This window comes from Xenopus laevis, chromosome 8S (assembly GCF_017654675.1).
Source record: "Xenopus laevis strain J_2021 chromosome 8S, Xenopus_laevis_v10.1, whole genome shotgun sequence".
Classification (NCBI taxonomy): domain Eukaryota; kingdom Metazoa; phylum Chordata; class Amphibia; order Anura; family Pipidae; genus Xenopus; species Xenopus laevis.
Genome location: NC_054386.1, coordinates 89,294,970 through 89,308,718, shown reverse-complemented (window position 1 = coordinate 89,308,718; position 13,749 = coordinate 89,294,970). Strand labels below are relative to the sequence as shown.

The following is a 13,749-nucleotide window of genomic DNA, read 5'->3' as shown; positions in this document are numbered from 1 at the left end:
AAGGAGATTTCACCAAGACTGTTTTTTTTAACTATATGTTATCAAATCCAATGCCTGGAAAAGCAGGAATGAGCGATTCAAAACCACGTGGAATGCATTTCAAAGAGCATATAACAATTTAATAAGTAGCCATGCATGAGAATTGTTTGCCCTTTTGCATCGGATCTCTGTCATTTTCAGTCTGTTACTCGGTTCTTATCTTTACTTTGTTTTTATTTACAAAATAGGACCACAATGAGCTTAAAATATAAACCCTTTACGTTTAATGCCAATGAAATTGCACAACAGGCAGCGCTTTATTAAAGCTCCAACAAAGATTAACCATACAGAATAATACGCTATAAAAAACGACAAACAGTAAAATATTAAAAGAAAGGTCAAACCTGGCCTCTGCATCGCACACACATGGGACTGGGCTCTAGCTAGGCTGTACATCAGCATTATATGATGATTTAAAATGACTGCAGGGGAAGCTCTGTACAAAGGCAACTAACTATTGGTTTTCCGCTAATACTGTGCTTTATTTACACTGCCATTGCTCAAAAGAGATCAATTTGAAGTTGCGTATACAGCAGCCTGTAAATAAAGAACATTACGTTGCATGACATGTACATTTATAAACAAGGAGCAATACAAATGTAAAACAAGAGATTATGCTGGCCACACCTTTCTTAAAATATTTCATGAGAAAAACATGAAAATATGTGCAAGACTTACGAACGATATGCAACAATAAATACACTCCAAGGTATATACATGGCAGGCACACTGAATAAGTACGTGCGCAATGGAGCTTTATCCGTTTCTCAGACTGCGTCCGTTTGTACGAAGGAAATTCACGCAAGAAGCTGCCGATGGATACGACGCACGGCTCTCTTCAGGTACCACATGCCAACAGGAACTTCTGATAGAACGGCAGAAATATTGCTGTGGCTGAAAAAATATGAAAACATAAGTTCACGGCCAAACAATGCAAAGCAATTGTTATACTGTAAGTTATTCTCTCTCTCTCTCTCTCTCTCTCTCTCTCTCTAAAGGTGGATAGAAGCACTTAAAGGAGAATTCAACCCGAACGTTAAAAAACCCCTACCCTACATAGACCCCCCTGCCTCCTCCCCCGGCCTAATTGTTACCCTGGGCAAATGCCCCCAACGTTTTACTTACTCCTCGGTGCAGATTCAGGCATCGGAGTTCACAGACTCCATCTTCAGCCGCTTCGGTAATCTTCGGAATGAGACCGGCGCTTCTGCAATTTTCGGCGCATGCGCAGTTGTCACGAAACAGAAAATTGCTCCAACTACGCGTGTGCCTCCATGCCGGTCTCATGCCGGCATGAGACCGTGAACTCCAATGCCTGAATCTGCACCGGGGGGTAAGTAAAACACTTAGACCCTCCTTCCCCCAGCCTAGCTGATCCCTGGGCAAATGTCCCTAACGTTTTACTTGCCCATGTTTTTCTCTTCGGAATTCTTCGGAACGAGACTGGCATGGAGGCGCATGCGCAGTTGGACAACTGCGCATACGCTGAAACTCACTAAAAAATTGCCGAAGCACCGGCCTCATTCCCGAAGCGGCTGAAGATTGCGCCCTTGAACTCAGATGCTTGAATCTGCACCGAGGGGTAAGTAAAACATTAGGAGGATTTGCCCAGGGTAAAACAGGTTTTTTTTTTAACATTAGGGTTGAATTCTCCTTTAAAGGAACAGTAACACTGTACCTTTATACAGGTATGTGACCTGTTATCCAGAATGCTCAGGACCTGGGGTTTTCCAACTAAGACTTGATCCCAATCTTAGTTGGGATCAAGTCAAATGTACCGTTTTATCAATACAGAAAAAAAGGAAATAGTTTTTAAAAATTTGGATAAATGGAGTGTATGGGAGACTGCCTTTCTGTTATTCGGAGCTTTCTGGATAATGGGTTTCCCTGTATATGAAAAGGTGAAAAAAATAAATATATGTATGTATATATATATATATATATATATATATATATATATGTGTGTGTGTATATGTATGTGTATATACAGAGAAGAGGGAGGGAGAGAGAAGAGGGAGGGAGAGAGAAGAGGAGGGAGAGAGAAGAGGGAGGGAGAGAGAGAGAGAGAGAGGAGAAAGAGAGAGAAGAAAGAGAGAGAGAAGAAAGAGAGAGAGGAGAAAGAGAGAGAAGAAAGAGAGAGAGAGAGAGAGAGAGAGAGAGAGAGAGAGAGAGAGAGAGAGAGAGAGAGAGAGAGAGAGAGAGAGAGAGAGAGAGAGAGAGAGAGAGAGAGAGAGAGAGAGAGAGAGAGAGAGAGAGAGAGAGAGAGAGAGAGAGAGAGAGAGAGAGAGAGAGAGAGAGAGAGAGAGAGAGAGAGAGAGAGAGAGAGAGATCTTCAGTATCCGCACTCCAACAAAGCAATTGCAGGGGTGCACTGCCAAATATCAATCATATACTCTCAATTTGGAATAAAGCATCCCAGGCCAGCACTTCCCTTAGTAAATCAAGTGATTTTATTTTTCACACATCACCGAGCACTGTGATGTGTGAAAAATAAAATCACTTGATTTACTTAGGGAAGTGCTGGCCTGGGAATGCTTTATTCCAAATTGAGAGTATACACACACACAAATATATGTATTTATTTATTAATTCATTTTTACTAACAAAAGCCCAAAACATTGTCTGCCCTACTTCTTTAGTTAAGCTTTAGTTTCCCTTTAAAAGGATATATTTCTTTAAACAAATCTAAATCGAAAGTATACCTATTTTGCAAAGTACATTTAGGGTCACAACAGAATGTGCACACATCCCCTTTGAGGTTAGTGGCTTACAAAAATGGTCCACTGGACACCTGGCCCTCGTAAGAGAATTGGCATTTTACACAAACTTACTGTCACTTTGACTTACCCTATTTTCCCAATATGATTCCGAAATGTAAATGTGAGAGGGAGTGTCGGATAGGATTCAGAGAGATGTACTACCAGTTCAAACTTTGCATAAGCCAATGAACTTGAAAAGAGAAGTTTTACCCTGCAAAGACAGAATTATAATTAGACACAAGTGATGTGCGGGCCAGACCAATCAATACCTATGGTTCGGTCGGGTTCGGGCCGACCTCGCACTCCCTTGTGCGGGTGGGTCTGGGTCGAGCTCTTCCTCCTGCTACCCTGCCCGCCCCCTTCAACTGCCAGCTTTATAACCGCACACCTGCTCGCTCTGCCCCTTTTGTGACGTCATCGGTGGGGCGGGCAGCTCGGGTCTATAAAGGGAAGCCGGGCTCGGGAAAAACCCAACCTGCACATCACTATTCAACATGCCAAAAGGGATATTGTTTCATTCACAACCTCTTGTACGTTAAAAAAAATTGAAGCACACAAGCTGTAAAAGGTGAAAAAAAATATTTTTTGGGTTCAAAACCATACAAATCAAGGTAATATTTTGAGCCTTCTTGGACCCTTTGCACAGACAGTTCCCCCCCTCACAGTGGACTCCGGCTAACAAAACATCGACAACAGAGGGTGAAGGAATGGAGTCGGATACTGGTAATCTAATGATCTACCTCTCAAGGACCAAATATGGAATAGCTCCAATTTCCTTATTTGCCTTGTTTAGCTCAATAAAGTACAACCACTAGATGATTAATGTTTAAAGCAATAGGAATTCTTAAAGGGATAGTCATGGGAAAACATGTTTTTTTCAAAACGCATCAGTTAATAGTGCTGCTCCAGCAGAATTCTGCACTGAAATCCATTTTCAAACAGATTTTTTTATATTCAATTTTGAGATCTGACATGGGGCTAGACATATTGTCAGTTTCCCAGGTGCTCTCAGTCATGTGACTTGTGCTCTGATAAACTTCAATTACTCTTTACTGCTGCACTGCAAGTTGGAGTGATATCACCCCCTTCCTCCCCCCCAGCAGCCAAACAAAAGAACAATGGGAAGGTAACCAGATAGCAGCTCCCTAAAACAAGATAACAGCTGCCCAGTAGATCTAAGAACAGCACTCAATAGTAAAAGCCAAGTCCCATTGAGACGGATTCAGTTATATTAAGTAGGAGAAATAACAGTCTGCCAGAAATTAGTTCCATCCTAAAGTGCAGGCACAAGTCACATGACTGGGGCAGCTGGGAAACTGACAATATGTCTAGCCCCATGTCAGATTTCAAAATTGAATATAAAAAAAATCTGCTCTTTTGAGAAAATGATTTCAGTGCAGAATTCTGCTGGAGCAGCACTATTAACTGATGTGTTTTGGAAAAACGTTTTCCCATGACAGTATACCTTTAAGGGCAGAGACACACGCTCAGATACTCACCCGTTTATAAATCACCTCTTCTTCTCCAGGGCAACCAATCTCCCCCAACTGCCTCCCGCTGGCTAGAATCGAAATTGCCGGCTGGATGGCACTCGGATCGCTTCGTTTTCCGAAGTCGTCAGAATATTCCTCGTGAGGCCACGTTGGGCGACTTTGGAAAACGAAGCTCTCCGAGTGCCATCCCACCGGCGATTTGAATTCTAGCCGGCGGGAGGCAGTTTGGGAAGATTAGTCACCCCAAAAAAGAGGAGATTTGTTCTCTCAGAATCTGAGCGTGTGTCTCTGCCCTAAAGCAATAAGCAAAAGGTATCTTCAACATGGCACTTTTAAAATTAGATGCAGAAACAGATTTTAAAAAAAACTTAACAGAACAAAAACCAAGAAACATATATAATTCGGTAAAGAAGATGCCACACTCACTCAGTGCTCTGAACTTGTATCTTGAGAATATTATACTTGGCCCCCCATTTCATTAGATAGTCAACCTCTTCTCCAAGTAAGCGGCATCTACTCATAGCCAGAGACAGGTCGAATAACATCTGCAGAAAAGTGAGAATGATGTCAGCTAAATGCCTACCAGCCACGTTGAACTACATTCCTTGAACAGATTGGCCCCCACCTTTTGTTAAAGGAGAACTAAACCCTAAAAATGCCATATGTCATATACTGAACTTATTGCACCAGCCTGAAGTTTCAGCTTGTCAATAGCAGCAATGATCCAGGACTTCAAACTTGTCACAGGGGGTCACCATCTTGGAAAGTGTCTGTGACACTCACATGCTCAGTGGTCTCTGATTGGCTGTTGAGAAGCTAAGCTTAGGGCTCGTCACTAATTATCCAGCAGAAAATGAGCTTCCCCTGTAATATAAGCTGATGCTACAGGTTTGCTGATTATTAAATTCTGATGCTAATTGCACTGGTCTCTGTGCTGCCATGTAGTAATTATCTGTATTAATTACTAATCAGCCTTATATTGTGACATTTCTATTCTACGTGTACTGTATATTGTGAGTGGGTCCCTAAGCTCAGTAAGTGACAGCAGCACAATATCCAACAATAACATAATATAGACAGACAAAATGTCACTGTTGTACCTGTGGCAGATCTTGCTGGGTCTTATACTTCTCATAAAAACATCCATTTCTTTCAATGAACTGCATTATCAGTCTGTGTGCCAGAAGAGACGACGGAGGAGCTGCTTCCTCTGAAATAAAAGGACGGCTTCAGCTTGTTTCCTTCGTAGACTGTACAAATCTCTTGGTTGGTGGCATAACAATGTGTTATTATTTTAAGGGGATTCTGTCATGATTTTTATGGTGTAGTTTTTATTCTAAATAACACTGTTTACACTGCAAATAATTCACTCTACAATATAAAATTTCTTTCCTGCACCAGCAAGTGTATTTATTTTAGTTGTAATATTGGTGAGTAGGCGCCATCTCAGGTCATTTTGCCTGGTCATGTGCTTTCAGAAAGAGCCAGCACTTTAGGATGGAACTGCTTTCTGGCAGGCTGTTGTTTCTCCTACTCAATGTAACTGAATGTGTCTCAGTGGGACCTGGATTTTACTATTGAGTGCTGTTCTTAGATCTACCAGGCAGCTGTTATCTTGTGTTAGGGAGCGGCTATCTGGTTACCTTCCCATTGTTCCGTTAGGCTGCTGGGGGAAAGGGAGGGGGTGATATCACTAAACTTGCAGTACAGCAGTAAAGAGTGACTGAAGTTTATCAGAGCACAAGTCACATGACTGGGGGCAGCTGGGAAACTGACAATATGTCTAGCCCCATGTCAGATTTCAAAATTAAATATAAAAAAATTCTGTTTGCTGTTATGAAAAACGGATTTCAGTGCAGAATTCTGCTGGAGCAGCATTATTAACCGATGGTTTTTGAAAAAAAAACGTTTTTCCCATGATAGTATCCCTTTAAGGAAGAACCCCTGTGATCACTGTAACTTGGCATCCACCACCCATTGTTTTCAGCAATAAACATGCTGGAGGTTTAAGTATGTGTATGAAAACGATCACTGCCTGGATCTTCAAACCTTAGGTCTAATAGAAAAACCCACTTTTGGACACTTACCGTTCAACTGGGAGTCAAAAGTCACCATGGACAGTCTCCGACAAGGTTTGCTAACAAAAGGCATACCATCTGGAGAAACAAGTATACAAACAATAAAAAGGTCAAATTGGTGAAGACTTTACATGGTTTTTTTTTGTCTTCCTCTGGATCAACTAGCAGTTAGGTACTGGTACTACTACTGGTACTGGTACTACTACTGGTACTACTACTGGTAGTGGTACTACTACTGGTACTACTACTACTGGTACTACTACTGGTACTACTACTGGTACTACTACTGGTAGTGGTACTACTACTGGTAGTGGTACTACTACTGGTACTGGTACTACTACTACTGGTACTACTACTGGTACTGGTACTACTACTGGTACTGGTACTACTACTGGTACTGTAATACTACTGGTACTACTACTGGTACTACTACTGGTACTACTACTGGTACTACTACTGGTACTACTACTGGTACTGGTACTACTACTGGTACTACTACTGGTACTACTACTGGTACTACTACTACTACTACTACTACTGGTACTACTACTACTGGTACTGGTACTACTACTGGTACTACTACTGGTACTACTACTGGTACTACTACTGGTACTACTACTACTACTGGTACTACTACTGGTACTACTACTGGTACTACTACTACTACTGGTACTACTACTGGTACTACTACTGGTACTACTACTGGTACTACTACTACTGGTACTACTTCTACTGGTACTGGTACTACTACTGGTACTACTACTGGTACTGGTACTACGACTACTACTGGTACTACGACTGGTACTGGTACTACTACTGGTACTACTACTGGTACTACTACTGGTACTACTACTGGTACTACTACTGGTATTACTACTGGTACTGGTACTACTACTGGTACTACTACCGGTACTACAACTACTACTGGTACTACTACTGGTACTACTACTGGTACTACTACTGGTACTACTACTGGTACTGGTACTACTACTGGTACTGCTACTGGTACTACTACTGGTACTACTACTGGTACTGGTACTACTACTGGTACTACTACTGGTACTACTACTACTACTGGTACTACTACTGGTACTACTACTGGTACTGGTACTACTGGTACTGGTACTACTACTGGTACTACTACTACTGGTACTACTACTGGTACTACTACTACTGGTACTACTTCTGGTACTACTACTGGTACTACTACTACTACTACTACTACTACCACTACTACTACATGTGGCCCATTCATAGGCTTGCCACAGAAAACCATCAGTTATGCCATACTTACCAACAACGTCTCCAAACTGTATGCAAAGTTCAATGGAGTCATAGAGAAAAGTAAAAATGGCCTGATCCTCTGTCCACTTATCCAAGTCCCACTCTGTAAAACTGAAATATAATAAACTGGCATGAACGAGTAGCCACAAAACAGCAAAAAATATCTGTGCTGCACATAAGACAAACATCAATTTGTAATAATTTTGCCGATATTGGAATATTGAAGTGTTGTGTAGATTGTGTGAGGGAGTAAACCATCTCGTGGGATTAGAAACTAGGGATGCGCCGAATCCAGGATTGGGTTCGAGATTTGACCTTTTCAGCAGGATTCGACCGAATCCTTATGCATGGCCGAACTGAATCCTAATTTGCATATGTAAATTAGGCGTGGGAAGTAGTGATGTGCAGGCTGGCCCGATACCCACGGGTAGAGTCCTGCGCGTATCCATTTTTTGGGACCCGTACCCGCATTCTTACCGGCTTGGAACCGATACTCGACCCTACCCGCAAGTACCTTATCTGCAATCTGGACCTGCGACCCGCTGACCATCAAGAATCAGGAAGTGCTGTCATTGTAAACCGGAAGTGACATCATCGGAAGTAGCCGTGACCAGAAAAAAGGAGTAAATATACAGTAGCTACTAAGAAGACCCGCGGGCCGCGTCTTTACCTGCACCCAGAACTTCTCCCTTCAACCTGCAAGGTACCGCAGGTTTTTGCGGGTGACCCGCGGGTACCCGAACCACTGCAGGACTCTACCTACGGGTTGGGGGTTCAGGCCGACCTCGCACTCTTCTTCACGGGTGGTGGGCGGGTTGAGCTGACTTTTTGTCACAAAACAAGGAAGGAAAAAAAAACATTTTTTCCCCCACCTTTTGCTTAATTTGCATATGCAAATTAGGATTCCAGTATTCGGCCGAATCTTTTACAATGGATTCGGCCGAATCCCAAAAAGTGGATTCGGTGCATCCCTATTAGAAACCCTGCAAAGATGTTTAATGTTGAAAAGCTCAAAAGGAGTGTGCAAAGAGAGGGATTCAAAATGTTGTACTAGTATCTGGCCAGTCGACTTTAGGTTTGGTTACATCAATGGCAATCAATTTCAATTGGGGACAATGAGAATTGCTACAAGTATTGAGCACCTGCCCAATGATCACCAAAACCAAGGTCAGCCGGCCATTGGGACAAGCAAGAATAACGGGAAAAACATAAGATGAAAGCACGTGGTCCTTTGCAGTTTTGCAAGCGGGAAAGTGAAAAGGTAAAAAGAAAGTAGAAGATTATTAGTCAGGTGTATGTTGCGGTCACTTGCATAACCCCATGTGTGTGCCCTCAACTAAGCAGGTCATTTTAAACACTAATATATTGCTTGCCAAGGCTGTGGGATCTTGTGGCAGCTCCAGCTATTGAAAGATGCAGCTGGGTCAGTCCTGGCTAACATCCACAACAGGGCCTTGACTAATTGGACAAATATGACGGACGCTTGCTTTTGTTTGGCTTGTGTTAACTTGCCAGACCTGAAATCCACACTTCCTAATGAATACATGATGTGGATGCCGACTGTAAAAAGGCAAAGACATTTCTACTGCTTTCACACAACTCTGATAACTAGAAACACAATTGTTTTCAGACCCATAACAGATGCTTATTTTTACACTGAACAATTACTTTAATGAACTTTCTAACACCAAGATCTCACCATAAAGACATTTTTTGCATCCCATACAAACCCCCATTAGCCAATATGTACATGTATCCATACATATAAACAACATGTGTAGAAGTTGCAATTTGCCTTTAATACAAATTAAAGTTTCTGTTTTTTAACCAAGTGATGAAAAACTAAGCAGATGTTCTCCACTTGGACTATTCCAACATGAAGGCAGATGGTAATATTGGCTAATTTTAACAAGTTTCTTACTTGAATTCTTCCAACTGTTTCTCCATCTTATTTGCCTGCTCCTGCAAGCAGCCAAGTTGTGTCAATACCTGATCCTTCCTATCTTCTAGCTGTGCGCATTCTCTGTAAGGATAAAGGATGCTCTGAACAGAAAGTATGGACTGGTGTGTCAACATAGCTGGCTTTCATTTTTGGCTCAATAAACCACATTAGTCAAAGTGAAACCCTGTGCTGATTACAGTTTTGACTGGCAGATAGACCTGTGCTTTATGCCACTATAATGTATCACCAACAGGGTCGCTTTTTTAATTCCGCCATTGTGAGAACCCGGTTTGTTAATGCAGACTGTAAACATTCAGGTCCTAAGTGTGTACACACACACACACACAATATTCATCCAACACACACACACACATATGAACAATATTCATCCAACTTTGAATATTGTTCATATCTGTCCTTTTTAGGTGAATGTTAATATTTGTTTTTAATATACAAGAATGTTTATGTACATTTTAGGGATGCACCAAATCCAGGATTCAGCATTTTTCAGCAGGATTCGGATTCGGCCAAATCCTTGTGCGTGGCTGAACGGAATCCGAATCCTAATTTGCATATGTAAATTAGGGGCGGGTAGGGAAATCACATGACTTTTTTCGTCACAAAAGAAGAATTTTTTCACTTTCTCCTTTCCTACCCCTAATTTACATATGCAAATTAGGGTTCGGATTCGGTATTCGGCCGAATCTTTCACAAAGGATTCGGCTGAATCCCAAATAGTGGATTCGGTGCATCCCTAGTACATTTTTATCCATTTACTTTTGGTTTTTCTGTATTTCACCTTCAGGTGGCAGTATTGACTTATAATTTCACATGGAATTGTGGTTTAATTGGTTGGATGTTGGACACCTGATGGTAGCGCCTGTCTGGGGGGAGTGAGCCTATGAGGTTATAAATTTGTTACTTTGACTTATGTTTTGTTATCTTGATAAAGACCCCCATAGAGGGTCGAAACGTTGATTCTAATAGTTTTTTTTACTGCAAAAGTCCCTAGAGTACAACAGCTTTTTTTTTTTTATAGTTCGGGATCCTTGTGCCTGGCTGAATCAAATCCGAATCTTAATTTGCATATGCAAATTAGGGGCGGAAGGGAAATGAAATAAAAAATGCTTTTCCTGTACCTGTCCCTAATTTGCATGTGCAAATTGGGATTTGGATTGGTATTCGGCCAAATCGTTCATGAAGGACACACACACACACACAGTATTACACACACACAGAATTACACACACACAGAATTACACACACACAGAATTACACACACACAGTATTACACACACACACACAGTATTACACACACACACACAGTATTACACACACACACACAGTATTACACACACACACACACACACACAGTATTACACACACACACACACACAGTATTACACACACACAGTATTACACACACACACAGTATTACACACACAGTATTACACACACAGTATTACACACACAGTATTACACACACAGTATTACACACACACACACACACACACACAGTATTACACACACACATAGACAGTATTACACACACACACAGACAGTATTACACACACACAGACAGTATTACACACACACACACAGTATTACACACACACACACACACAGTATTACACACACACACACACAGTATTACACACACACACACAGACACACACAGTATTACACACACACACACAGTATTACACACACAGTATTATATACACACACAGTATTACAAAAGAAAATGCAGAACAGAAGAAATTAAGTAGGTATAAGTAAGTCACATAAAAGGGACTGAAATAAAGACATAGTAAGTGACAAAGGCACCATAACAAAGAACAGTGCAGAAAAAAGGAAGCACGAAATATGGAATGAATGAAAAAAGGATGAAATTCCACCTTAGACGGTTCACTTCTTCTGTCTGAAGTTTTTCTAGTTCTGTAATTAAAGGAAACATACAATTTTATGGGTTCTGAGGAACAAATTGTAAGTAAAATGAAAACAATAAAGGCTTAGTGTCCTGGGTTGCTTATTATGCATATACGTGTGACCAAACATGACAACACACACTGGCCGTTTCTTCTTGATGTGAGCAATATGGATCTTGCCAAGTGGGCTCTATTGGCCTGAAATATGTTACAGAGTGAAAATAAACCTTAGAATTTGCTACTGTAATTTCTGCTATTATTTGTGCTCCTTTCCAGTTATAAGTTTCATTTATGAAGCAAAAGCCTATTGGCATACCTGTTTGCAGCCCTTTCACGGTAGGATCCATATTGATCAGGTTTCCGCTTTGGATATCTTCATCCAATTTGTCAATTTCTTAAAATGATAAAATAAACAGCATATTGGATATTCATATGGGATATTTTCCCACTGTCAAGTCAAGTCAGTTTATGGTCATTTCATCCATATACGTTTGAAAAGTACACAGTGAAACGAAACAACGTTCCTCTAGGACCATGGTGCTACACACAACATACTGTAGATGTACCGGACAACAGTGAAAAAAGTGCAAAAATATGCAACTCTTGCAAGACAGGACAGCACAGGGATAGGACAGCACAGGGATAGGACAAGACAATGCACACTCTGCAAACTGAGCTACAAGTGGTCTGAATTAAAGCCTACTGGGCATGAAGAGCAGTCAACCTATGTGCCAGCAATGAGAACTTCAAGGAACTAATCCCAAAACTAAGTACACGTATCTTCAAAATTGTATTAAAAGGATTAACATTCTAATCATGTTTCCATATATCTGTGGCAACGTAAGATAAAAACAGAGATTTGCAAAGATATGACCATTTTTAGCACTTACACAAAAAAAAATGTTTTGTGTTCAGAGGACTAGGATTTGGAAGCACATTTGAAGCATTGCATGGAATCATTTTGCTTAAGAGAGAAGTAAAAGGCTTTCCACCAAGTTTCAGGATTTGTTAACACATTTTCTGTCACATTCTAACATTTTTTTTCAGTTTAGCAGTTTTCATTTCAGCTGATTCTCACCATTTTTTGCTTATTATTTTTGACTGTTTTTCTAATATTGAAGTTTAAAACTTCATTTTCACCTACTCGTGCCTCTCCTGAGCAGCACATAACCACTGAGTTTTACTAAAGGCGGGTGTTACAGTTGATACATATAGTTGCCAACATTCCACACTGCTGAGAAATGTATCAGTAACGTAGCAAATCGTAACAGATCAGCAGAGATCAGAGTCTGTACTTGGATTACTGGGCTGTCAAACAAACAGCAGTTTTGAAGTTTTAGAAAAACGGTTAGAAATAAAAAAAAAGAGAGCAATATGAAAAAGGTGTACTATATAAAAGCATCTCAAAGGTTCTACTTATTTATTTTACCATTTAGAAGCCATTATCTCCCCGCAGCTGTATCTGATATCAACATCTCCTATCACATGCAAATCATCAACTGCACACTCCTCAGTAGGAGCCAATAGGAAGCAAGCATTGGCGCATAGCACAGAGCAGAGAAAAGTGTGTGCGTCCGGCGGTCATATTGATTTGAACATGTTTGGAGACACTGCTATCAGATGTCACTGAGGGGTACTGTAGCTTGTAACAGTATCAAAAATAAAATAAAATAAAGATTCTAAAGGAATCCCTAAACTTGAAGGAAAGAATTTACTTCCCTTTAACATGACTTCCAATAGCATTTGCAAGACTTCCAAGTAGACCACTCTGATATTAAACTCACCACTTTGCAGTTCAGAGATGCATTTATCGGTTTCTTCAAGAAACGTATCCACTTCATTTATTCTTGACTGCAGCTGCTCACACCGAGTCTGCAAAGTTTAACAGGAAACAAGTCAAAACCCAGTTCCCAATTTTTCCAAACCAACTTTTCCTCGGCTATAAAATTCCTGCTGTCCACCAGCTGTACCTTCTCCTTAATTCCAAGCCCTAACTGAACTGATGCTAAACTGGCACATTTGTTGCCAGTACTTTTATAATGAGCATTAATGCTAAAAATTAAAGACCTCTAAACACAAATGTTACAATGTACCTGGGCTACATGAAGCAGCTTGCTGTACACAGTCACTTTCCTCTCGTGAGCCAGGACTTTACTTTTCTTGGAATATAAGGACTTCAGGCTCTTTAGTTTTACTCCGAAGTAGATCACCTGATTAAAATAGAAC

At 40.8% G+C, this 13,749-nt stretch overlaps 1 protein-coding gene across 1 annotated transcript in view; it reads right to left on the bottom strand.

The window, feature by feature from the left end:
* Positions 1 to 240: 240 nt before the first annotated feature.
* Positions 241 to 13,749, bottom strand: part of LOC108700584 (kinetochore scaffold 1) — a 47,985-nt gene continuing 34,476 nt past the window's right edge. The window contains exons 16-26 of the mRNA XM_041574354.1: positions 13,617 to 13,733; positions 13,308 to 13,395; positions 11,840 to 11,917; positions 11,494 to 11,533; positions 9,575 to 9,676; positions 7,664 to 7,764; positions 6,379 to 6,447; positions 5,392 to 5,501; positions 4,718 to 4,836; positions 2,887 to 3,009; positions 241 to 933 (exon numbers count right to left, since the gene is read on the bottom strand). Of these exons, the coding sequence (XP_041430288.1) occupies positions 837 to 933; positions 2,887 to 3,009; positions 4,718 to 4,836; positions 5,392 to 5,501; positions 6,379 to 6,447; positions 7,664 to 7,764; positions 9,575 to 9,676; positions 11,494 to 11,533; positions 11,840 to 11,917; positions 13,308 to 13,395; positions 13,617 to 13,733 (1,044 nt within the window). The 3' untranslated portion in view covers positions 241 to 836. The remainder of the gene's footprint in view (positions 934 to 2,886; positions 3,010 to 4,717; positions 4,837 to 5,391; positions 5,502 to 6,378; positions 6,448 to 7,663; positions 7,765 to 9,574; positions 9,677 to 11,493; positions 11,534 to 11,839; positions 11,918 to 13,307; positions 13,396 to 13,616; positions 13,734 to 13,749) is intronic.